Source organism: Bos javanicus, chromosome 6 (genome assembly GCF_032452875.1).
Source record: "Bos javanicus breed banteng chromosome 6, ARS-OSU_banteng_1.0, whole genome shotgun sequence".
NCBI lineage: Eukaryota > Metazoa > Chordata > Mammalia > Artiodactyla > Bovidae > Bos > Bos javanicus.
In genome coordinates, this window is record NC_083873.1 from 23,342,999 (window position 1) to 23,370,327 (window position 27,329).

Sequence of the window (27,329 nt, forward strand, 5' to 3'; positions counted from 1 at the left end):
GCCAGGGCATCTTTGATTCAGTTACAGTGGAGCCTTGTGTCTAATTAGGTAACAACCTAACACTTGATCGTAAATGTGGAACATTTCAAAGTAACGTACACTGGAATTCCAGTCAATCATAATAATATAAGAAATGCATTCATATGAATATTATGAGGGTTTTTTTTTTTCCTATCCACAGGGTTACTGTTTTAAGAAAAATATTTTAATTCAATTTTAGTCAAAAACAAAATTTTAAGCTTGAGGAGACACAAGTTAGAAAGTTTGAGAGAATAGTCCAAGGTCACATCAATATTAAGTCCTGAGATGGGGTTAAGTTCACATCATCTACTGCCAACTCTGGCTTGGGTATCAGAGCACCCTGCAGGTGCTCTCTATTACTGAGAAAATGGAATAAAATTGCAGTCCCCTTCTTGGGCTTTCCAGTGAACAGAAAGCACATGATCAGTTGATCAGATTAAAAAGACAATTAACTTCAGTTTCATTGCCAAATCTAATTCAACTGTTCTAGCTCTGAGCAGGAGAAAACCATGTTGGCATTCCCTTATTTCTTTGTCTCCCTCTTTTCTCAAAAAACAACATGGTGGGAATGGTAGAAAAAAAGGAGAGCATGGCTAACCATGGATGGATTGAGAACAATGACCAAATAGTTTATATTTTTCTTCCTAAACTCCTTTCATGAAAATGAATGCTATTACTAAAGTATGTAAACCAAAGATGCAATAAATATACTCCATGTCCTCAGTTTTTAGTGGAATCACACAATTTAATTATATCAGCAAGAGTTTGATTATCACTTAGACACTAACATCTTTCAATGGTTTTGTTATGTGCAGAATTACATATGAGGTCACAATACATGAATATAACTGAGAAGGCACCTTTAGAAGATTCACATTCTTCTGTAGGCATTGTAAAATATCTTATAAATGGCAGTATACTAGAAGATATATGTACATACTAAAACAAAGAAGAGAATGAATTTCTGCCCATTTGTTGAAAGCAATACCAGCAAGTATGTAGCCCTCCCCTCTTTCCTGATGTTTTGTAGCTATTCTTGACCAGAAGGGAAATAGCAGACCTAGCAAAGTGTTTTTCCTTCCACTTGTAGAAGCAACCTGAGGCCTCTTGGGCCTGTGCTCACAGTACACATGAGTTCTGTATAGAGATCACACAACAGCAAGTGATTAAAACACCAGGTACCTCTATAAACTTCTCAATTCCATTAACACTTGAGGACAGGTTCATGGCCCCACTGTGACTTTGCTCTTTTCTTATCATGTAGTCAAGGACCTACTGGCCTCAGAATCACTTAGGGAGCTTGAAAAAATTAGAATTTCCTAGAATCAGTGCCTAGGAAAGAATCACCCATCAGGTAACTAAACACTGGGGTACTTCTCCACTTCACTCAAGTTTGAAAACTTGAGAAAAAGAAATGAATTGCAAAAAGGTGAAATGGTTGTCTAAGGAGGCCTTACAAATAGCTGAAAAAGAAGAGAAGCTAAAGGTAAAGGAGAAAAGGAAATATATACCCATCTGAATGCAGAGTTCCAAAGAAAAGCAAGGAGAGATAAGAAAGCCATCCTTAATGATCAATGCAAAGAAATAGAGGAAAACAATAGAATGGGAAAGATGAGATCTCTTCAAGAAAATCAGAGACACCAAGGGAATATTTCATGCAAAGATAGGCACAAAAAAGGACAGAAATGGTATGGGCATAACAGAAGGAGAAAATATTAAGAAGAGGTGAAAAGAAGAAGACCTATACAAAAAAGATCTTCATGACCCAGATAACCATGATGGTGTGATCACTTACCTAGAGTCAGACATCCTGGAATGTGAAGTCAAGTGGGTCTTAGGAAGCATCACTACAAGAAAAGCTAGTGGAAGTAATGAAACTCCAGTTGAGTTATTTCAAGTCCTAAAAGGTGATGCTGTAAAAGTGCTGCACTCAATAGGCCAGCAAATTTGGAAAACTCAGCAGTGGCCACAGGACTGGAAAAGGTCAATTTTCATTCCAATCCCAAAGAAAGGCAATGCCAAAGAATGCTCAAACTACTGCACAATTGCACTCATCTCACACGCTAGCAAAGTAATGCCCAAAATTCTCCAAGCCAAGCTTCAGCAGTACGTGAACCATGAACTTCCAGATGTTCAAGGTGGATTTAGAAAAGGCAGAGGAACCAGAGATCAAATTGCCAACATCCATTGGATCATAGAAAAAGCAAGAGAGTTCCAAAAAAACATCTAATTCTGTTTTATTGACTACGGCAAAGCCTTTGATTGTGTGGATCACAACAAACTGTAGAAAATTCTTAAAAAGATGGGAATACCAGACCACCTTACCTGCCTCCTGAGAAATCTCTATGCAGGACAAGAAGCAACAGTTAGAATTGGACATGGAACAATGGACTGGTTTCAGATTGGGAAAGGAGTACGTCAAGGCTGTATGTTGTCACCCTGCTGATTTAACTTATATGCAGAGCACATCATGAGAAATGCTGGGCTGGATGAGGCACAAGCTGGAATCAAGATTGCCAGGAGAAATATCAATAACCTCAGATATGCAGATGACACCACTCTTATGGCAGAAAGCAAAGAGGAATTAAAGAGCCTCTTGATGAGGGTGAAAGAGGAGAGTGAAATAGCAGGCTTAAAATTCAACATTCCAAAAACGAAGATCATGGCATCCGGTCCCATCACTTCATGGATAGATGGGGAAACAATGGAAACAGTGGCAGACTTTATTTTCTTGGACTGCAAAATCACTGTAGATGGTGACTGCAGCCATGAAATTAAAAGATGCTTGCTCCTTGGAAGAAATGCTATGACAAACATAAGCAGTGTATTAAAAAGCAGGGACATTACATTACTGACAAAGGTCCACCTAGTCAAAGTTATAGTTTTTCCAGTAGTCATGTATGGATGGGAGAGTCAGACCATAAAGAAAGCTGAGTGCCAAAGAATTGATGCTTTTGAACTGTGGTGTTGGAGAATACTCTTGAGAGTCCCTTGGACTGCAAGGAGATCCAACCAGTTAATCCTAAAGTAAATCAGTCCTGAATAGTCATTTGAAGGACTGATGCTGAAGCTGAAGCTCCAATACTTTGGCCACCTGATGAGAAGAACTGACTCCTTGGAAAAGACCCTGATGCTGGGAAAGATTGAAGGAAGGAGAAGGGGACGGCAGAGGATGAAATGGTTGGATGGCATCACCGACTGATGAGTTTTAGCAAGCTCTGGGAGTTGGTGATGGACAGGGAAGCCTGGCATGCTGCAGTCCATGGGGTCACAAAGAGTCGGACACGACTAAGCAATTGAACTGACTGAATATTTTGTACAAGACTAAATTCTAAACTGTCTTCTAAACTAAAATAATAAAGCAATGGGGAATCCTGACCGGGCTATGTTAATATCTGACATCTGGAAATTTATAAAACCTATGTACAAATTCTTATAAAAATGTGAACGTCTAGACAAAGAAGATGACTTCAGAATGTGAAGAACCAGAAAGAATTATTACAATTGTTTCTGTATTTCTTCTTTCTTATTAAAGTGTGCAGGATACTGTCCATTAAAAACTGAAGCTGTATATCATATAAAAGTGTTAAAGACAGAGCTGTTATCAAGAATGTATGAAAATAAATGTTTTATATTTAATCTTAAGCAATTTTAGTAATCTATTTTTTTATTCTAATCGCTCAATTACTTACATTTAAGTATGTTGGAAAGGGATAGCTATCCAAATACTGAATTTTCCCTTATATTTTTTTCTCTAAGCATGTACAAGTAACATACTATTAGTATTTAAAATTTTTACTACTTGAACTTGAGGCATTCCTACATCTTGATGTAGCTTAACATTGTTAGCAAAGTTGAAAATCATCAACAGATACTTGAAAATATAGACAGAGATGGACCATATCTTCATTTACTAGAAATTCTCAATACTTCTGGACAGTCATATTTAAGAGGCCATTGGCCTTACCTTTGTATCATCCTGATCCTCACTACTCTAACATTTCCTAGTTCTCACTCATCACTTCAATTTTCAGATTGGATGTTTTGAAATTCAACATGATAATTTATCATAACTGTCCATAATTATCATAATGTTGATTAAAAATACCTCAATATCAATTCCCTAATCATCTATATTTTTCATATGTTTACTTGAAAATCATTTAATGGTTATCATAAAAAATAATTATTCAGACTTTAGAAAATATAAAGATCATGGAGCACAATTCTTACTCTTAAAGGGACTTAAATACTAGAAAAAAGGAATGCATTTTTACAAATTATCTTAACACAAGGTAGTTTATTTTAGTATCTCATTAAGACCTGTGGTTTAATAGTCTAGTTTATCCTAGGGTTAATTACAAATACAATCTTGGGAATAAAATGTCAATAAATCTACAAATATAACAAAATGCAGAACTGAACTTACACATCTAAAATATATAAATTTTATAAAATCCCTGTTTCACGTTAAAAAATCTAAAAATGTATCATGAATTAATAGGCAAACCGCAGTGAACATATAAAACCATGTATTAAAATGTGAACTACTTTACGAATGTACACACAAACTCACAATTCCAGACAAATATTATCAATACTTTTTAGTGAAGGGCTATGATACACTATGATTTTCTTCTTACACTATCGTATATTTTTTAAATGTTCTACATTTTATAATAAAACACCCCTAAAAACAATCCTATATCATTCTTTTCATGGCAAACTAACCTGATGTCAACCCAATTTTTACCAGTAGGAGAAAATGGCCTCAAAATAATTCCCTTCCAGGGTTAAAAAATAGTTCATGTTCTCAGATATTAAAACAAAGTGGGAGCATAAAATAATATTAATGACCTTTTCCAGGGAGTGCACATCTTAATCAGTTGTCTTTCAGAATATCTTTGTCCCCTGAATGGTTAGGACGGAATCAAGCTTTATGTAATGAAAGCAGAAGGCATCTAGCACCAGGCTTAGCAGAACTTTAGACAAATATTTCAGGAACAGTCCTCACTCCATCTTTTTGAAGTTCTTCAACCTGGTTAGGTTGTATCTTGGTTATTTCTGTTTCTTTACCTGAAAGTGTGCAGAAACTGAACCCAAATTCCTAGGGATAAAATACTAAGCCTGTGTGCTGGGTTCAGGCCTGGCTTCCAGCACTCATTGATATGTATGGCGGTGATGATGACAATGACGATAATAATTATAATTAAGGCTACAAAGGTGTAGCGAGTGCCTAATACGTGCCAACTATTCTGGAGTTTGACAAGCACTAATTCCTTTTAACCTCTTAGCACCCCTGTGAACAAATGTTCTTATCCTATTTTGCAGTTGTGGTGATGAGGCAGTAAGAAAGTAAACAGCTTGCAAAAGTTCACACATCTGTACTATTAAAAATTATAATTGCAGCAGCATCAGGTAGCGTTAATGACAAGGAGTACTAAGCTGGTAAAATCAACAAATATGGTCAAACAATAATGGGACTTTCTTTTTTGTATTGCTATTAAAACAACGAATTCCAGAGAGATGTTCCAATAATGAATAAGTGTATATATTACCAATGATGTCTACTTAAGGATAACCATGATATCATGCTTTACAATGGTTGTTTTCTTCCGGTGGTTACATCCAGTGTTTTAACTAGGCTGATGGTGTATGAATTTTTGAAGGATGGGGTCTTATTTGCCACATTCATGCTATTCTTTGCTCCTGTTGAGTCCACACGTGTTTAGAAGTCTGTACTGCTTTTCTATTGTTGCTGTAAAAAATTACTGCAAACAGTGACTTAAAAGCCACAGAAATGTATTGTCTTACAGTACTGGAAGTTATAAGTGTGAAAGGAGTCCCACTAGGCTACAGTCAAGACATAAACAGGACCATGCTCCTTCTGGAAGCCTTAAGGAAGAATTCATTGCTTGCATTTTTCCAGCTTCTTGAAGCCCTCTACAGTTCTTGGCTCATGCCCCATTCCCCCATCTTCAAGCCAGCAACATAGGGCTGAGTTCTTCTCTTGCAACCATGTCTCCAGCAGCATGAGAATGCTGCCTCCCTCTTTCACATATATTGGATCTACCTGGATAATCCATCATACTCTCCCCATCTCAAGGTAAACTGATGTAGAAGGAGGAGGAGGAGAAAGGGAAGACAGATGGCATCACTGACTCGATGGACATGAATTTTAACAAGTTCTGGGAGTTGGTGATGGACCAGTAAGCCTGGCATGCTGCAGTCCATGGGGTCGTAAAGAGTCAGACATGACTAACCTACTGAACTGAACTGAACATATTCTCAGGTGCAGAGATTAGGATGTAGACATCTTTGGGGAGCTCAGTGGTAAAGAATCTGCCTTTCAATGCAGGAGACGTGGGTTCAATCCCTGTGTTGGGAAGACTGTCCGGAGAAGGAAATGGCTACTCTCGCCTGGAAAATCCCATGGACAGAGGGATTCCTGGTGAGCTACAGTCCACTGGGTCTCAAAAGAGTTGAACATGACTGAGCAACTAAAAAACAACAATCTTAGGGAACCATTACTGTGTCCACCACAACATATGAACTCTGCTTTCAGCTCTGGTTCCTTCTCTCCTTTTCCTACAGCCTTCTGACATAAAACAGATACATACACAAGCAAGAACACTTTCTGCTTCTCCTCACTCAGTATTTGCAGGATAACCTTGATTAAACAGCTTAAATGACCATTGTTTACATTTCTCATTGAGTCAAAGGAAATGATATGTTAGAAGAATTTTCTAAGAGTCAATTAGTAGGGGTTTGAAAATTCCTTTGAGAATGCAAAGTATTAGGCAGATGCAAATTATTAGCCTTGCATTCTTAAACTACTCTATTGCAGGCATTTTACAGTATATTTTAATCACATCTGTATTACAGCTTTGATAATTTTAAATGCCCTAATGGCCTTTATGAAAGACATTTTTTCTAGCATTTCATTGTAGATATTTCACTTCCTATTACTTCATTCATCTCTAAGGACCTCGAAAGTAGCAAAACTCTCTAAAATTTTATGATTATCAGTTGGAAACTGTGGTTTTCTATTCTATTACTTATTAAGAATATTTCTAAGTGGATCTACTTATAAGTAATGGTATCTTATATGTGGTACATTATTCTATTAAAATGACTTTCTGTATATATGGCTATTTTATTGAATAAAAAAGGAAATGTTCACGTGGGAGGGATACCTGCTTGACCTGGATGTATATCTGAGTTTGCGTGAGAAAGAAGTGAATTCACTACAGAGACACATACAGTGGCCAAGAGGCCAAGCTTTGGAATCAGGCTGTCATGGAGTCCAATTGGGCAAATAATTAACATTTCTGAAACTAGATTACCTATTTGTAACATTCGGATAATAGAACTTATGAAATTGGTTGTTGTGAAAATTAAATAAGATAAAGTATGTTGAGCATTTATCACAGTGCCTGACACCTGTCAGCTCTAAATAAAACTTCTTTTCAAACTTCTGGAACGTGATCTGCCTTTCAAGAGGGCATTTGTCAGAGGTAGGAGGCCAATTCCTGGGACACAGTGACTGGAAGTCATAGAGGGAATGTCACTCCCTTTAGAACACTTCTCCAATCCTGACTCCTTCAAGGCCTATATTCCAGTTTGGAGCTCCTACGACTTCATGAACTCCACCACTATCAAAGACCGAGTGACCCAGGTGCCCAGAGCTTGTACTTAGCTACTTTTTTCAAAATTATTTGATTTTCAATCTGTGTATTTGTATGGTCACCATCTACTAATGGCAAGAGGTAATGATTTTATATTTATGGTAGTGATAGAATCTTTTTAAATGTATCATATTTAAGCTAAAAAAATTTAGCAAAAAGAAAACATTTTCTTAAACAAGATTATGGGTAGTATAGTCAAAAACTGGGGAAGGTCTTCAGTTCAGTTTAGTTTAGTCACTCAGTCAAGTCCGACTCGTTGTGAGCCCATGAACCACAGCACGCCAGGCCTCCCTGTCCATCACCAACTCCCGGAGTTCACTCAAACTCACATCCATTGAGTTGGTGATGCCATCTAGCCATCTCATCCTCTGTCATCCCCTTCTCCTCCTGCCCCCAATCCCTCCCAGCATCAGAGTCTTTTCCAATGAGTCAACTCTTCGCATGAGGTGGCCAAAGTACTGGAGTTTCAGCTTTAGCATCACTCCTTCCAAAGAACACCCAAGGTTTGGTCTCCTTTAGAATGGACTGGTTGGATTTCCTTGCAGTTCAAGGGACTCTCAAGAGTCTTCTCCAACACCACAGTTCAAAAGCATCAATTCTTCGGCGCTCAGCTTTCTTCACAGTCCAACTCTCACATCCATACATGACCACTGGAAAAATCATAGCCTTGACTAGATGGACCTGTGTTGGCTAAGTCATGTCTCTGCTTTTCAATATGCTATCTAGGTTGGTCATAACTTTCCTTCCAAGGAGTAAGCGTCTTTTAATTTCATGGCTTCAGTCACCATCTGCAGTGATTTTGGAGCCCAAAAAAATAAAGTCTGACACTGTTTCCACTGTTTCCCCATCTATTTCCCATGAAGTGATGGGACCAGATGCCATGATCTTTGTTTTCTGAATGTTGAGCTTTAAGCCAACTTTTTCACTCTCCACTTTCACTTTCATCAAGAGGCTTTTTAGTTCCTCTTCCCTTTCTGCCATAAGGGTGATGTCTTCTGCATATCTGAGGTTATTGACATTTCTCCTGGCAATCTTGATTACAGCTTGTGCAGTTCTTCCAGCCCAGCATTTCTCATGATGTACTCTGCATATAAGTTCAATAAGCAGGGTGACAATATACAGCCTTGACGAACTCCTTTTCCTATTTGGAACCAGTCTGTTGTTCCATGTCCAGTTTTAACTGTTGCTTCCTGACCTGCATATAGGTTTCTCAAGAGGCAAGTCAGGTGGTCTGGTATTCCCATCTCTTGAAGAATTTCCACAGTTTATTGTGATCCACACAGTCAAAGGCTTTGGCATAGTCAAGAAAGCAGAAATAGATGTTTTTCTGGAACTCTCTTGCTTTTTCGATGATCCAGCGAATGTTGGCAATTTGATCTCTGGTTCCTCTGCCTTTTCTAAAACCAGCTTGAACATCTGGAATTTCACAGTTCACGTACTGCTGAAGCCTGGCTTGGAGAATTTTGAGCATTACTTTACTAGTGTGTGAGATGAGTGCAATTGTGCGGTAGTTTGAGCAATTTTTGGCATTATCTTTCTTTGGGATTGAAAATGAAATGAAATTCATTTCATTTCAAATGATTGAAAATTGAAAATGAAAACTGACCTTTTCCAGTCCTGTGGCCACTGCTGAGTTTTCCAAATTGGCTGGCATATTGAGTGCAGCACTTTCACAGCATCATCTTTCAGGATTTGAAAGAGCTCAACTGGAATTCCATCACCTCCACTAGCTTTGTTCGTAGTGATGCTTTCTAAGGCCCACTTGACTTCGCATTCCAGGATGTCTGGCTCTAGGTGAGTGATCACACCATCGTGATTATCTTGGTTGTGAAGATCTTTTTTGTACAGTTCTTCTGTGTATTCTCGCCACCTCTTCTTAATATCTCTGCTTCTATTAGGTCCATACCATTTCTGTCCTTTATCGAGCCCATCTTTGCATGAAATCTTTCTAATTTTGGTATCTCTAATTTTCTTGAAGAGATCTCTAGTCTTTCCCATTCTATTGTTTTCCTCTATTTGCTTTGGAAGGTCTTAGGAGAATAAAATTTGCAAAACTCTGTCCCAAGAGACTACTCATGACTGCATTTTAAAATGAGTGGTGACTTTCTGGAATGGCAATTACGCATCAGTAGTCACCCCCAGTCATCAGAGAAAACATTTTTAGCTGCTGCTCGGCCTGCTAACTAGTTCTCATGACTGAATTATTCAGATCTTGGCAGGCCGAAGGGTTTTTAGTCACCTGATGTTGAATTAGAGTGAAAATAAAAGGAAATAGAGCTACTCAGCTTGTCCCATCCTATTTCACTTAAATACAGTCCCTGAGAGCTACAGCCAACTTTGTGTATATCCCTGGAGCCTAGCACAGGAGATGCAGGATAAATGAAAGAAGGATAATTACTCCTACACAGGAATGTAGAGAGAGGCATTAGTCCACCCTTTTCTTGACAAATATTCTCAATTCCAAGTGCCTAGAGAAAGCAATTTTAATTTCTGTAGTTTTTTTTTTTTAAGATAAGAGGTACTAATTGAATTACTAGTATGAGCTTATCATTCTCTTGAATAATTGATGTTATCATCAATATACATAATGCCTCCTGGGCATCGAAGAGGTTGCATGGCCTGTAAAAGATGAAGGTCCATTAATGACAAAGCCAGGATTGGATCCTGTTCTGTCAGATGACTTCAAATCAATTGGTACAAAAATGTTTTCTTATGTTCCTAAAAACTTATTGTTTTCTTTCTTTATTATTTTAGGCCCATCAGTTAGGTCCAATTTTGCCTTTAAAAATGTTATATACATACTTATAGGTAAAAAAAGTGTACACAACACCAACATGTAAACAAGATGAAGTTTGGGCAGTACAATGAAATGGAACTTTATGTTTCTTCCTTATATTTCCCAAATTTTCTACAATGAAAACCATCCAGAATAAGGCTTAGAAGAGTTAATAAAGTTAACTCTTTACTGTTGCAGGGCCAATGAGCATCTTGTAAATGTTAATTTACATCATCAATCTTTAAAAAACAATATGGCAGACAACACTGGGGACTTGCTTGGCTATAGAACCCTTTCCAAATACTAAAACTGTACTCTTCCCACTGTATCATGATACATTCAAGGGATCGAAGTGACATAAGCATTGGAAAATGTTGAAAACAATGGCAACATAACTTATGAAATATTAAGAAAAATATTTGGGAAAGAGACTCATGCTTTATTTAAATGAAAGTTAAATTATAATTCTCATTTATAATTATAATTTAAATGAGAGTTGAAACTTAGGCAATGTACAGCATGGTGACCACATGTCACCATGTAGTCACTGAAGGTAACATGGTGACTACAGGAACAACACTGAATTGTATACTTAAAACTGGCTAAGACAGTATACATATATTATTTTTAATTGAAATATAATTGACTTACAACACTGTGTTAATTTCAGGTGCACAACATAATGATGTGACACTTTTGTAAATTACAAATAATCATCATCATAAGTCTAGTTACCATCTGTTAAAATACAAATTTATTACAATATTGACTATATTCCCCTTGTTGTACATTTCACCCTGCCCACACCCCACCCCTGCACCGTGACTCATTTATTTTGTCTGAAAGCTTGCACTTCTTAGTCTCTCTCACCACTCACTCATCCCCTCTCCCTCCTTCTCTATGGCAACCAGTGTTTGTTCTTTGTATCTATGACTTTGTTTTGGCTTTGTTACATTGGATAATTTGTTTTGTCTTCTATATAAGTTAAATCATACTGAATTTGTCTTTCTTTAAGTTAATAAAAATAATTCATTTTAATTACTTAACTAAAATAATTATTTAGATTAATAAAAATAATCTTGTCTGGAGGATGATCTGTTCTTCTATCAATAAATCACTGTGGATTTCCTTCTTTTTGTTTCCTTTTGTTTTAAAACATTGTGCAATATATTTAAATGAGGCAAGAGCACAGCAGAAATATTTACAAATGCTACATCACCAAATAGCCATACAAATGTAATTTTAAATTGTATATCCACATAGTAAATATATTGAAGCAAGAATGCCAAACAAGTAAAAGTATTAGAAGTAAACATAGACAAACAAAAGTTAGAAGTACATATATCTCTTTTTTCTACTTTTTTAAGCCTGTTACATATTTTCAACTATGGGTATGTATTATTTTAGAAAAAAAGAATAATAAAGAAAATGATTTAATCTTCTAGACATAAATGCAGGATATTAAATTTCATAAACTCTTAGACAATAATAATACTTTTTCTATTTACCCCCAAAAGATATTTTAATTAACTAAATAAGTTATATTAAAAGGTTATAGAAATGTTAGTAAAAATAACTAAAGTATTTGTTATCAGATTTAAACATTAACATAATACTGAGAACTGCCTTAAAATTATCTTTGTGTAAAAGGTTCTTTGAGTTTTAAACTTTTTTCATAATCAAAGGCAGTTCATGTGCAAACCAAACAATTAAGAAAGAACTTGGAAACCCCAGGCTGGTTATCTAAGGGTAGATATAGAACTCCAGGGATATTCATAAACAGGGCATTCAGAAATGGCTTCACTTTTACTTATTCTCTTTCATAAACTTAATCAGCAACTCTAATGTCACACTTTGTACTAGCTCATCAGGAAGCACCTATTAATGTGCTTCTCTCTGCTGAACGGATGCCGGAGGTTACCCATTCCTTTAAATAGCATCCAATCTATTTGAGTAATAGCAGTCATTTTCATATTAACTTTGTTTTCTATGTGACCTACTAAGTTAGTCCATCTCCAAGACATAAAACTCATTCTCTAAGTTATTTGCATTTATATCAGTTTCTGTTGTTTTAGGTAGAAAAATATTTCAGCAATAATTTATTTGAGTGACTCTTATTAGCCCATATATTTGCCTCAAACATGTGCTTCATTGACAAACATTTCTAACATGAAAGACATTTGTTTATGGCCATGTCAAGTTGTTCTTAATTTTAGAATCTTCTAATGAATGAAATCCCAATAATTAAACAATGTGAGGCCATTTACATAGCATATATGATTATTGAGACAGTGGCAGATTTATACATTTAACATGTGAAAATATCTTTTAGGTTATTTGCTCAGTTAAGATGCACACATGCTATCTGAATATCAACATCATAAACACAACACTCCAAAATACTCTTATCTTAGAATTCCCTAGGTTCTTTCCCAGTTCCATTTCATCCCCACATTTCCTCCTGTTTTCTCTGGCACATCCCATAATAAAAGTCCCACCAGGAAAGTCAGAAATAATCATAAGAGAATTAAAAAAATCAGCAAGTTGTCTGTGCCCTACTTAGCCTGCCAACACCATTTCCCTATCTATAGCCCCCTCCACTTTTATTTCTATGATAAGCCTCCTTCCCTTCCGCTCATTTCAAGTGTGGTCAACAGCAAAGTGAGAACTTTATTTACCCAATGGGATGAACAGAACTGAAGAAAAAAACTAAAAAGAGTGCCATCAATCTCTGGTTGAAAGAACTCAGGAATCTCAAGAACTCTTTGCCATTTAACAGGGATGATAATTTTTGTGCAAAAGAACTTACTTCTCTTCCAGTGTTGTGATAACAAAGCATACCATGGTTAAAAACATTTATGAGACAATGGCTTCAAGGAAATTGAACAGACACTGTTAGTTGCAGAATTTCTCAGGCTATTTTAATGACCTAATATATATATATATTATATATATGATATATATAATATATATATATCATATTTATACCTATACATATATATTATATACGATTTATATATAAAAACTTATTTCACCACAGAACATCTTTTTTTCCCAAGGAATATATATGGTACAGTAACAGGGGAAACACAGCATTAAAGGAACGAAGCTCGGAAGTATGAACTCTTTAGATTTTTGAGGCATTGACCATCAGGTAAGAGAGGTATGAGTCGCCCTTCATAATGTCCCATGTGGCTGCTGGCCTACCTGCCTTGCAGCAACCATGACAGTCATCAATCACAGAGTACCTGCCTGCTTCAAGTACTACTACACGCTCTTTCCTCATTTCATTGTGAGGTACAGAGAGGTCTTGTAAGAGAGTAACTTAAGGTCCTATGACTAACTACTAGGTGATTCTGCTGGGCTTTGAATTCATATTGAGGAGTTCAGAGTCTAGATTTTTATATGCACCAGACCAGAGAATTATTCTAAGAGGTCATACAATAAAATACTACATGTGAACATACTTTCTAACGATTCCTCTATGTTTTCACAAGGAGAGCAGAAATGAAATGGGTTTTAACTGCTAGCTTCTCAGAAAGGCTGGCCCTCATAAAAGTAATAGAAAATCTGTCCCTTTCTTTCCATAATTACAGGAACTGTGGGTTACTCAGAACTAGAAATTTGCTTTGGGGATCCTTTCTGTTATTCTGCTACCCTTAGATGTCTAGGTGAAACACTGTATAGATTTATACCCTATAAGGAATACACTGCTCAGACATAATTTAAACAATTTCAAATATATCGCTAAAACATTACCTGCACAACTATATCAACTATTATTTAATTACATGATGATGTAAGAAATGCCTTCATTGCAAAAGTTCAGAGGCTGAGTCAACTACACTACGGTCCAGTTTTTCTGTATGTTCCTCTGTCTTCATAGGGCTGGGAGGGCAGGAAGTATAATATATGGTATAGCTATGAACAAAGTCTCCTTCAAGAATAAAGAAATGAAAGTTTACTACATTTTTATTTTTAAAAATATGATGCTTAAACAGAATTAAATTCTCAAAATGAGAAAAATATTCTTAACCCATTAACTATTTTCCCTGAAGACTACATAGTATTCATATATAGAACCATAGCATTTATTTTCATAACAGATCACAGGTTTCTTCAAGTTCAGTTTGGAGTGAAAACCCAGAGAAACATGTGTTTGAGATATTATACTGTTTAATGTAGTGTTGAGAAAAATTAAACAGGAGAACTGAAAGAACATTTATATGAGGCTCTCAATCCTGAGATTCATATGTATGCGACACCAGAAGTGTGAGAATGAGCCATGTAAACGCATTCCTTCTAATAAAAGTGTAAGTTGAATGTAGCTTATGCTGAATATAATATCGGCCATTTGCTAAGCACCTGTTATGAATGCTCTAGGTACTCTACACACAGAATTATATTTATCATCATGAGGCTATAAAATAGTTGTGTTACCCACTCCAGATATAAAAGAATTGGATCCTAGATACGTAATCAGCTCAAAGTCACACAAGTGACAGATCCTATATCTGAGTTGACACAGATTCAGTGCCAAAGAATTGATGCTTTTGAACTGTGGTGTTGGAGAAGATTCTTGAGAGTCCCTTGGACTGCAAGGAGATCCAACCAGTCCATTCTAAAGGAGATCAGTCCTGGGTGTTCTTTGGAAGGAATGATGCTAAAGCTGAAACTCCAGTACTTTGGTCACCTCATGCAAAGAGTTGACTCATTGGAAAAGACTCTGATGCTGGGAGGGATTGGGGGCAGGAGGAGAAGGGGATAACAGAGGATGAGATGGCTGGATGGCATCACCAACTCGATGGACATGAGTTTGAGTGAACTCCGGGAGTTGGTGATGGACAGGGAGGCCTGGCGTGCTGCAATTCATTGGGTTGCAAAGAGTTGGACACAACTGAGCGACTGAACTGAACTGACTGAACTGACAGATAATCAACCCACAAAGGTGAACACAACTTGCAGCCTAAGTTATCTTGTCAAATAACATGATAAATTTTAACAATGTAAAACTGGAAAAATGTATGGGAAACAGGTAAGAGATTAGGAGATTAGTTTGGTCTATAATACAAACAAAATTTTTGATAAATTTTAAACTGAAACTCTATACGTATGTCCAAAGATCTATCAAGTTCTTTTTAAAAAGGAATTATGTGTCTTTTTTTCATTTTAACATCTTATTCAGTTTAATACTAATAAAATATTAGATATTTTCCATCTCATAATTTCAGTGCAAAAGTCACATTTTTCCAATTAATGATTCAACTGAATTAATGAACTACTTTTGTGATAAAATATTATCTGGAAAGACATCTCAAATATAGAAAGTAATATCTTGTTACATTTTTTCACAGAAGCACATCAGGAAAGTTCAATCTTCATGTAACTGCAATACGAGTGAGTTGAAAGTTTCCAACTTTGTCAACTGAATTAAATAACCCAAGTTACTATATACTTATTCTGAAACCTTGGACCTTTTGGACACAGAATTTTCTATCCATATTAATCCAACAGAATAGTTAATAACATTTAACGTTGATTGGTGCTAATGGTAAAAAAATCTGCCTGCAATACAGGAGACACAAGGGACTCGAGTTCAATCCCTGAGTCAGGAAGATCCCCTAGAGGAGGGCATGGCGACTCATTCCAGTATTCTTGCCTGGAGAATTCCATGTACAGAGAAGCCTGGCAGGTTACAGTCCATGGGGTCACCAAGAGTCTGACATGACTGAGCAACTATACTTACACTTAATTCCCTAACTTAAAGTTCTTTCTGATTAAAACTGCTAGATGGCTTTCTATTAAATGCTTCTAAAGTATGTGTTACACAACATCCCAATTATTTCATGGGAAGGAGAAGTGGACAAAATCATCTTTAAATGCAAGTGGAAAAAGAGAATAATAAATATCTGCTGCTGCTGCTGCTAAGTCGCTTCAGTCATGTCTGACTCTGTGTGATCCCACAGACGGCCTCCTACCAGGCTCCTCTGTCCCTGGGATTCTCCAGGCAAGAACACTGGAGTGGGTTGCCATTTCCTTCTCCAATAATAAATATCTATTAATAGCCAAAAGAAAATTATGGAAAAGGCGATTTCTTGGGAGAACTTTCCTTAGCAGAAATTGGCTTGGGAATAAACAAAAACATGAGTGGAACAGAGAATTCAGAATGCAAATTCCCAGATACATGAAACTTTGCTGTATGCCAATGGTGGTATTTCGATTCACTTACAAGAGTAGGGTTCATTTAATAAATGCTTTTCTCAATTAGCTGCCCATATTAAAAAAGAAAAACTTAAGTTGGATTTTAGCCTCATGCTATACACAAAAATAAATCCCAAGCATACTACATGCAACTATAAAAATTAAAATCTTAGAAAAAAATACAGAAAATTACAATGGTCACTGAGAGATTTTTAAGACTCCCCTAGCCAAGACAGGGAACAGAACTGTGAAAGAAAATATAAGTGTATTTGAAAAAATGAGCATTAAAATATATTCAGTGGCAACAAACACCATACTCAAAATCATTTAGAAAGATTACAATAGACTAAGAAAAATATCTGTGATGATAAGATAAAGTTTAAGTCTTCAATATGTAATGTGACCTCACAAATTATTAAGGTAAAAGATATAATAGAAATATGAGTAAATTATATGAAAAATGGTAAGTAAATTTTAGCATTTATACTATTTTAGTATTACACTATGATTTAAACATTCAAATAATACTATAATGTCATTATTAAAATACCTCTGTGGGCAATCATGAATGGGGAGAGGGTCTCTTTAAACTATTGGAGGAAGTGTAAATTATGTTAGCATTGTTCATGTCAGATATTGGTAATATTTCTATAACAATATTTCATAAGAAAGAAACCAAACCTTCAACAGATTTCATTGGGATTTTTTGAAAACTTAGAGCAGTGCTATCCAACAAAAAATACAATATAAATCACAAGTGCAAATCCCATATGTCATTTTAATTTTTTAACAGCTATATAACAACAAATAAAAAGAAACAAGTGAAATTATAGCAATATATTTTATTCAATCCAGTAAAACATGTAAATCAATATTAAAGTTACTGAAAGATTTTACATTCTATTTTAAATCTTTGAAAACTAGTGAGTGTTTTTACATTCACAGCACATCTCAATTTGAACCAGCTGTATTTCAAGTGCCCAAGAGCCACATGTCTAGTTGATACAGTGTCAGGCAGCACAGTATAGTGTTTTTTGCCCATCAACAGACAGAAAGTATGTAAGAGTTCACTGATCTGACATCATAGAACAAATCTGCATTCAGAGAATACAATTTTTTCAACTCACTGTCATTTATTATCAAAATCTTCTATGACACAAGTAGTATGTAACAGGAACTGCCCAAATGTATAACTATTCCAACTTGCTCCAATGTGTTTTCACTTGGCAACATTCAGTTACTTGATTCAAACAGGAAGAATACAGTTGGATAGACTTATTCAGGGCTGGAGTTTAATCAAGCAGCTCTGACGGGAAAAAAGGGGGTACAAGTTGAAGCACATGCAAAGATATGACTGTAATAGTGATGCACTGATTCAGATTTGGATAAAAAGGAAGGGATGATCAATAAAAGCAAAACTATGGAATAATCCAGCATGGAAATAAAGGTTCAATACAAAGAAATATTCATTATTTTCCATTAACATTCATGCCTAGAGAGAGAAGGAGATGGGGAGGGGGAAAGGGAATGAAGGAGGAGAAAGAAGGGGAGGAGAGGAAGAAGAGAGGCACTCCAGAATCATGGAAGAAGAGAAGGAAAGAAGGAAGGGAAAGGATGAAACAGAATATTTAAACACATAAGAAAATATCTACATTAAAATGTGTTCATAATGAAATTTATGGAACTTGTCTCTGAACCTTTTCATAGGAAAAAATTTCCTTTGGTGTAGTGCTATCAGCTTTTGAGTACAAATAAACCATTACACTAGCACAGATCTTAAAACAAAAAACAAATACACAAAACCCTTTCTTTAACCCACATCTCCTGCAGTGGCTACTTTCTTTCTGCATACTGGAGCCAAGCTTTCAAAAGTTGTCTACATGGTATCCACATCCTCATCTACCTTCACCCTTCAACTCTCATCCCCTCTCCTAAAGCTACTTAACCTCTCTCCCTGCAGTCATCAGTAAGTTTCATGTCAAATCCATCAGCTAAATTTCAGTCTTCAATTTACCTGAACTATTCAAAGAATTTCAATCCGTTCACCACTCCTGCCTCCCCAAAACATCTCATTCTTGAATTCTTGCCATTATACTATTTTCCTCCTGTTCTTTTTAGCCTCTCCTCAATCATATAGGGTAACTCCTCTGTCTCTATCAATATATAAATTTTACTTTATGTGGTTCTTTATCCTGGGTCATCTTTTCTTTCTACTCTAGACACTTCTTTTCTGCTATCTTATTTACTGATGCAATTTTAAAGACTGTGCATACCTGTGCTCTCAGTCGTGTCCAACTCTTTGTGACCCCATGGACTGTATAGCCCACTAGGCTCCTCTGTCCATGGGATTTCCCAGGCAAGAATACTGGAGTGGGTTGCCATTTCCTTCTCCAGGGCATCTTCCCAACCCAGGGATCAATATACATCTCCTGCATTGGCAGGGAGACTCTTTACTAGCTGAGCCAAGTACTTTTCCCAATTTTATATCTCTAGCCTGAACTCCCTTTCTGAGCTCCATATCATAACATCAAATGCTTATCTGACATCGCTACCTGAGTATTTCTCATCTAGCCCAAATGTAACATATGCAAAATTGAAATTGAATGTGTTCATGCCCTTGCCATTTCTTCCTGCTCCTTCAGTCTTTTCCATTAGAGTAAATGACAACTTACGACCTTCCCAGTTTTCCATGCCACAAACCTACCATTGACTCTCCACATCTCTTTCCCCCTCAGACTCTGTATCTACTACGACAGCACAAAAAGCATGTAAGTAATAGTTCTCAATAAACACGTCCACTTCTCCCTTTATTTTACTTTTGGATAAATCCCTAATTGTTCAGAAACTTCCATTGTTGACTTCTTCCAATTAACTGTACCAAAAGCACCTCACAAGATCTTTTATTTTTTTCAGATCATAAGCTCTTTTTATTTTCACCTTCACTGATTCAGAAGGTGATTTAGAAGAAGAATAACCTTTCACATGATCTTCTAAAAACAAAAATCTAGTCATGTTATGCTTCTGTTTTAAAATGCTTCAGTATCTACTCATACTTAGGGGACTTTTCATACAGGCTTATGTAATTGAGTTTCAGTTTACTTTTCCAGCTTCTTCTTCTGCATCTCTCCCCTTGCTCATTAGAAGACTGACTGTAACCTTGTTAAAATCTGAAAAATTGTCTGTCACTCAGAGTCTCCTTCCTTCACTTACATCATTACACTTAATTGATCACACCTGAACTTCATTAATTTGTGTCTATCTCTCCAATTTGGTAAGAGCACACTGAATTCTAACCTTGTTTTCCAAGGCGATCATTAACACTATTAATAACGTATCATCTGTCACCTAATGAGGATACTAAACTTCCTACTCGATTACTACAAAAGATCTCAATCAAGGACCGATCTCTGAAGTAAAATGCTGATTACACTGCTTCAGGTTGATATTAGCCCACTGATAGTGTGGATAAAGGCTTCACAATGGCCTGTCAGTGATGCTATTTTTTATCATCTGCCAGGAGGATTGAGATAATAGCTTGTAAATTATGCTGGAGGAATTTTATAATTCCTCTTTCTTTTTTACTAAGATAAATGTCATAAGGATCCTCTTTGTGTGCCTCAATTTAAACACATTTTAAAAGTTTGTCAGAAACAGCATGCTACAAACTTTTCATATAAGTAAAAGCATTGTATTAACAAAGCATAAAAATTCTATTGCTAAATTTTATAATTAATATAATTTTATAACTACACAGTTCAAAACTCTAGACTTCATAGTGCTTAACTCATAATACTAACCTTTGAATGAATTATTTCCTCACCAACTATAGAGACTTCAAGTTTTCAAACATGCACCATAAAGCTAGAAAACTCCAAATATTTTTATCTAGAGGACTCACCAGACTCACCTCACAAGGCACTCTATTTTTAGCACATAAAAGGAATAGATCTAATTCTGATGATTTTTAACTTTCAATAGACGATTCTTAAAGATTGCTTTAACAATAACAGCAATTTTCTAAAAGAGGAAAAGCTTACAGGAACAGGAATGGCAGTGTTTGAGAAATAAAGGTATTCTAACCCAAACTCTTTTTTTCCTCCAAAAAAAAAAAAAGAAACTCATTCAAACTAGTTCATATAAAGAAAAAGTCATTGCAGGATGTCACAGGCATTTCATGAACAGACAATATCAGAACAACAAGAGCAGCGGGGTCCTACACGACCTGCAAATGGAAAGTCAGAAACCAAGACTCTTCCCTCTGTCTTTCTCCTTAATTCTCTCTTCTAGTTTTTTGTCTAATTATCCATCTTCCACACGAGTCAACTAGTTGTCATTCTCTATTGTATGTCACCGAACATTGACCTTCGACTGCTAACAGTCTCATTATCTATTGTTTGGAAGGAAAGAAGGGCTTTGTTGAATCCAACAAATCTTTAAATGCCAGACAACACACATCACTGGCCATTAAGCAGTCAAAGGACTGGCTCCAACAGGGACCCAATAGTTCACGAATTACATTAAAACTGTAGTTGTCTCCTGAGATTTCATAATTACACTGGTCTTCTAAATCTAAATAAAATGTGATTGGCCAATGTAGAAAATGTGTACATCTTAAGGATTCTTCATACAGTCACAAGAAATACTCTACAATTTGTCATTCCAGTGCCATGATTTTATAGAATCTTACCACTTTGATGTGGTAAGTTTCTACATGTTGATGTTTCTCCACCCTGCACCCCATCCCCTAAAAAAAGACTTTAATAGTTTAGAAAACTGTTAGGAAATGAAAGGCCACAATGAATTATTAAATGTTTTCATATGATTATATGAAACAACATAACTTCTTGTCCAAATTAGGTGCTAGTCTTCTGACATGCTCACCTATCAAAGTAATGTGATATCTCAATCACATAAATTCAAAGTAGAAACATAATAAATGGTAGCTACTAAAAGGCAAAAACTTCAAGTAGTCTGAAACTATATTGTTTTTCTGAAAGTTAGACATGATCCTACAGATAAATATGAACAAAAAGGGAATGAGACCATTGATCTTGACTGAAGGATGAGGTTGACACCTCAACCTAGATCATGACCAAACAAAATTAGGCAAATGAAATTCCATGTTAAGAATGTCTCGTGCTTTTCAGTATGTCTTCCTTATTAAATGGAACACATAAAAATGAAGCAATGAGAATTACTAATATGAAGCTTAAAAGAAAAGGAAATATGACACATAATTCATATGATAAAGCAAAACTTGAACTGGATACAAAGAAAATCTTATAAAAAACCACAAGGCAATAATGAATTACTTCTCATGATTACAAAGAGAAGTAATCTTTCTGGATTATCTCAATCAGAAGCATTTGGAAGCAGCAAAGAAATCTATGCCTAATGGTAAAGGTCTAAAATGTTCATTATATTTCTGAGTGAAAAATAAATACAAGAGTGAAAAATAAATAAATCCATACAATATCTGTTATCTTCACCACCTGAACTATTTCAGTATCTGCAGTAAAACATAGATACCATTCTTTATATTTAAAATAGGAAAGAATTACAAGACCATATAACAACTCATTTTTAAATAATAACTTCTAGAATATTTGTCCTTCCTATTCTTATTTCATATACATCTCCAAAATTATTGTAAGATATTCTATAATATATATATATAGAAAGTAATAAAATAGCAACTGTACCTTAGATGATCAGGTAGTGAGTGAAAGTTGCTTGGTGACCCCATGGACTGTAGCCCACCAGTCTCCTCTGTCCATGGAATTCTCCAGGCAAGAATACTGGAGTGGATTGCCATTCCCTTCTCCAGGGGATCTTCCCAACCCAAGGATCACAGCCAGGCCTCTTGTATTGGCAGGCAGCTTCTTTACCATCTGAGCCACCAGGAGAGCCCTGATGATCAGGTAGCAGCCATTTAATTTCTTAAAACATGTGATTTATATTTGGCAGGAATGATATTCTTTACATTAGTTTGTTTTTAGCCCAGCAGTAAATATTTTGGTAAAACAGATCTTCTATCTTCTTATAATTTGATGAAATGTCCCACAATTTTACATTTGATGCTTACTTTTTAAACATATATTTTTTTTTCCTTAACTGGGTCATAATTGATTCTCTGTGATATGGAGAAATAATTCCATAATGATATAGCTCTCATTTTGTCCTATTAAATTCCCATTTTATTCTTTCTTGTAACTGCCCTAGTCTAATCAATCTTTCTTTTTTTTCTCATTGTGGATTCTTTTTTCCCTCCTCCTGGAACTACTAACTACACTATTTCCCCAAGATTATGACAATATCTTTCTATAGGAAGCCACACTCCCCAGTTTTATTTTTCTGATGTGGGAGTTTGATGACTTCATCCTTTTAAGTTTTTCCCCAAGTCAACACGAGGCAGTTTCTCCAGAAGAATTTTACTTGTTACATGTAAATATGACACTATCAATCAATGACCAAAGGAGTAAAACAATAGCCAACATGTATTAGGCAATTACTATTTGCTATGGCACCTTGAAAAGCACTTCACATGCATTTTCCCCTTTAATACTCAAAAACATTCTTTCAAATAAATGCTATTGTTCAATCCACATTTACTTTGTAACTGGGCAAATTGATATAATGATAGATTTATTTATTTATTCAAGATCACAAAGCAGATAAGCAATGAAGCTAGACTGGATTTAAAGCAGTCTGAGCTGCTGCTGCTGCTAAGTCACTTCAGTCATGTCGGACTCTGTGCGACCCCATAGATGGCAGCCCACCAAGCTCCCCCATCCCTGGGATTTTCCAGGCAAGAACACTGGAGTGGGTTGCCATTTTCTTTTCCAATGCATGAAAGTGAAAAGGGAAAGTGAAGTCACTTAGTCGTGCCAACTCTTTGGGACCCCATGGACTGCAGCCTACCAGGCCCCTCCGGCCATGGGATTTTCCAGGCAAGAGTACTGGAATGGGTTGCCATTGCCTCTCCAGTCTGAGCTGAGGCCATCATAAGTAGGGCATGATCATGATCGCCTATAGCACGTGTTCAGAAAGACATGGCAAAAAAAGGTTCCTATGCCCAATATGCTGCTGTATGCCTGAAATCCTAAGCAATTAAATATTATACAATTATTCCATAAAAAGAAGGCCCTGAGAGAGCACCTCTCTTTAAAATCTCAGCATAAATAAGCCTATCAGACAGAACCCAGAGAGAACCTTTCCAGCTTGTCTGAAGAAAGTTTTATCAGTCAGCAGAGTTAAATAAAGGAATCTCCCATAGTAGAAATCTAGATCACTGACTATGCTGGAAGATTGTAGTCGGAGGGAAAGCTTCAAATCCTCAAGAACTTTAGACACAATACTTAGACAAACTATCTTCCTCACAAACTATGTACAAGCATCTAGCATATGGTGAGACAGGACAGATGTGCTCTGCTTTTAACCTAACAATTCATCTCTGTCTTCATCAGAGGCCTCAAGTAATATTAATAAGAAATACAGAAACTATGGAGTAGGGAATATTCTATGCTTTAGTAAACAGTCTTTATTGAAGGTAGCAGTCAAAATTAGATTTAAACAATCATCAGTTTTGGAATAAAACAAAGAAGGAACTTCTCTTTTGGACATTAGTAGACAGTATCTAGTTACTTATAAACCAGAAAAAAGAGTCTAAATGGAATTTTTATCCACTGTGCATCATTTTCACACTGTCTTAGTTCTGGGTACCATATTTTTCCTGCTTCCACTAAAGGACAAGTTGAACACTCTGATGGAAGTTTATACAGTATTGTCATTACAAATACAAAATACACCAACTGCTGGAAATATATCTTCATAGGCATGAAACTGTTATTTACCACTTTAGATTGTGTTTGCCCATTTTACACTCATATTACTACACAACTCTTGGGGATGGGTAGGTAGAAGACTGTTGGTGAAATGATGAATGAGATCTTCAGATATTTATTGGTTATGGAACTGTGGGCAACTCACTCATTGAGTCTTACTTTTCTCATGTCTAAAGTGAGGCAGTTGGAGTAACTAACCCCTAATGTGTCACATTTAGCTCAAGTCTATGATGCTACAGAGACACCTGCCCAAAGCAGAGAGAGAGGTCACACAAAAAGGTGTTCGTTAAAAAAAAAAGAGAGAGAGAGAGATTAATCAGAACTAGTTCTTTTAAAAGACTATTCACATCAAGGAATGGCATGGGTTAATAACAAAAGAGAGCTCGTTAGAAGTGTCATTAGCTGAGCCAAATAAGGAGGTAAATGAATCAAGTGAAATAATATTGTATTGGAAGGACCAAAAGAGATGAGGGGAAATGCACAGGAGGAACAAGAATACTCAGAATGAGACAAAAGGTGGTTTACATCACTGCAGCATTATTCATACCACCAAACACTTCAAAGCATTACTTGAGCATTAAGTGAAATAATAGTTATGTTTTGTCTAAACTGCTCAATCTAGAAGTTTGAAACAAATTGTAGCTGATTCTATTTAACAAAATTGTTCAACCAAAATTACAAAAGAGCTAACCTGCTCAAGGTTCAAAAGATATGGCTGGTTTATTTACTGAAGCAAGCCAAGATGCAGTCCATCAGACCACAGCTTTCAGAATGTCAGTGTTCACTACACAGAAAGTTAACATATTAAGATATCAGTTCTTTTCTTGTCATTTCCACTGCCACAAGTACACTTCCCATTTTAACTAAAAAGCAGTATTTTGAAACTCGTATATGAAAAAACACATTTCCCATAGCTAAAACCATAATTTAATTTTTTTAAATGCTAGTAAGCTATGAGAAACTCCATTCAGCAAATCAATAGAATTTCATTCAGATTTTTTATCGCTTATGTCAGTGTGTACATCTTCAGTACTCTTAATATGCAAGTGAAGCCTTTTTCTTTTTAATTTTCAAAACTGAACACTTTTTATATTCATTATACAATTCACAAATGCATTTGACATATTTCAAAAAGAAGTGAAAACAAGTGCCTTCACTTCCATTTGACCCGTAAATGCATTTATGTATTCAGACGAATTGACTGCTCTTCCTTTTGCGTTAGGAAAAGCTGTTTCGAGGACTTTCTGCAGAAAGTAATCTCTCTGACTAGCAGGTCACAGGCCATTTACCGGGTTGGATTCGGGGAGCCCCGGCAGGTAAACGGGCAGTTCTGCTGTAACATGTTGACAGAATTTTTAGGCTGATGTGTAACTGTAACACATTCCAAGGTGATTTTGGATACTAGAGGAGGCTGTACCAGGTGCTCTGGAAAGTGCCAGCTACTTAGAAGTTGCAGCACTGGCGGTGGCGCGCTGCCCAGATTTCAAGAGTGCTTCCACCTGCTCGGGTCCGGGTTCCCCCGCCAAGAAGCCCGCGGGAGGCGCCGGCAGAGCGGCAGCCTGATCCCGCACCGCGAGGAGCACGGTCTCCGCGGGACCCCGGGGCCGGCCGGTCTCCCTCCCGCCTCCCGACCGCGCGCGCACCCACCTGGGGGCGCTGGGCCGCCGGCAGGCTGCTCGCAGCTCCCGCGCGCCCAGCCTGGCGCTGCTGGCAGCATCGCGGCCGCTGAAGCCCAGGCGCCTGGACGCGTGCCCGCCGAGCCCTGACTCTCCCGATCTGAGGTTCTCCTCGACCTGGTCTCCGGGCCTCGCTGTCCTCAGCCCGCTTCCCACCGCGGCTGCTGCTGCCGAGGTCCCGGAAACGCAGCCTCTGGGCGCGGGCCGCAGGGCGAGGGCTCACCGCGCTGGGCTCCCTGCGGAAGTGAAACTGCTCAGGGGCTCGCGCTGGTCTCCTTTTTAGGCCACTTTGGTTTCTTCTAACACTCTTCGGCGGAGAAGGCAATGGCACCCCACTCCAGTACTCTTGCCTGGCAAATCCCATAGGAGGAGCCTGGTAGGCTGCAGTCCATGGGGTCGCTAGGAGTCGGACACAACTGAGCGACTTCACTTTCACTCTTCACTTTCATGCAATGGAGAAGGAACACTGGAGAACTCCAGTGTTCTTGCCTGGAGAATCCCAGGGACGGGGGAGCCTGGTGGGCTGCCATCTATGGGGTCGCACAGAGTCGGACACGACTGAAGCGACTTAGCAGGAGCAGCAACACTATTTGGGCCTGTTCCCTCCTCACCTTTTCACTCAGGACGTTTTTAGAGCGAGATTACCTGTTCCTGTCGACTTTCTTGTCCCATTCAAGGGCTTCTGCGATGCCCCTTCTTCCTGGAAGAAATAGGGTTACCAGAACCAGACACGTACTGGAAAAGAGAGATAGTTGTTCAGTAGCTCAGTCGTATCTGACTCTTTGCGATCCCATGGACTGCGTGCAGCAAGCCAGGACTCCCTATCCCTCTTTATCTCCCGGTGTCTACCTAAGTTCATCTCCTTTGAATCGCTGATGCCATCCAGCAGACCTACAGATATGGATGAGTCATTAAAGGTATAGGTAGTAATGTAGATAGAGATACATAGTTGGAATTTTTTGGTTTGTTTTGGGTTTGGGGGGCTTGTTTGTTTGCTTTGATATTGCATTTTGCCCAAACATTTTAGGTTAGATCCATAAATTATGTATTATATATTTCCTACTCCTGCTCAAAACTGGGCCTAGTTAAAAAACAAAATAGACATGGATCTAAATGGTTCTTT

The 27,329-nt window shown here is 37.1% G+C and overlaps 1 protein-coding gene across 4 annotated transcripts in view; it reads right to left on the reverse strand.

The window, feature by feature from the left end:
* BANK1 (B cell scaffold protein with ankyrin repeats 1) overlaps positions 1-26,637 on the reverse strand; it is a 319,683-nt gene extending 293,046 nt beyond the window's left edge. For 2 of the 4 annotated variants that reach the window (XM_061419555.1, XM_061419554.1), the window contains exon 1: positions 26,178-26,637. In XM_061419555.1, coding sequence (XP_061275539.1) covers positions 26,178-26,247 — 70 coding nt within the window. In that variant the 5' untranslated portion in view covers positions 26,248-26,637. The remainder of the gene's footprint in view (positions 1-26,177) is intronic. The other 2 variants (XM_061419553.1, XM_061419552.1) reach the window with 1 other exon arrangement.
* Between the last annotated feature and the right edge of the window lie 692 nt (positions 26,638-27,329).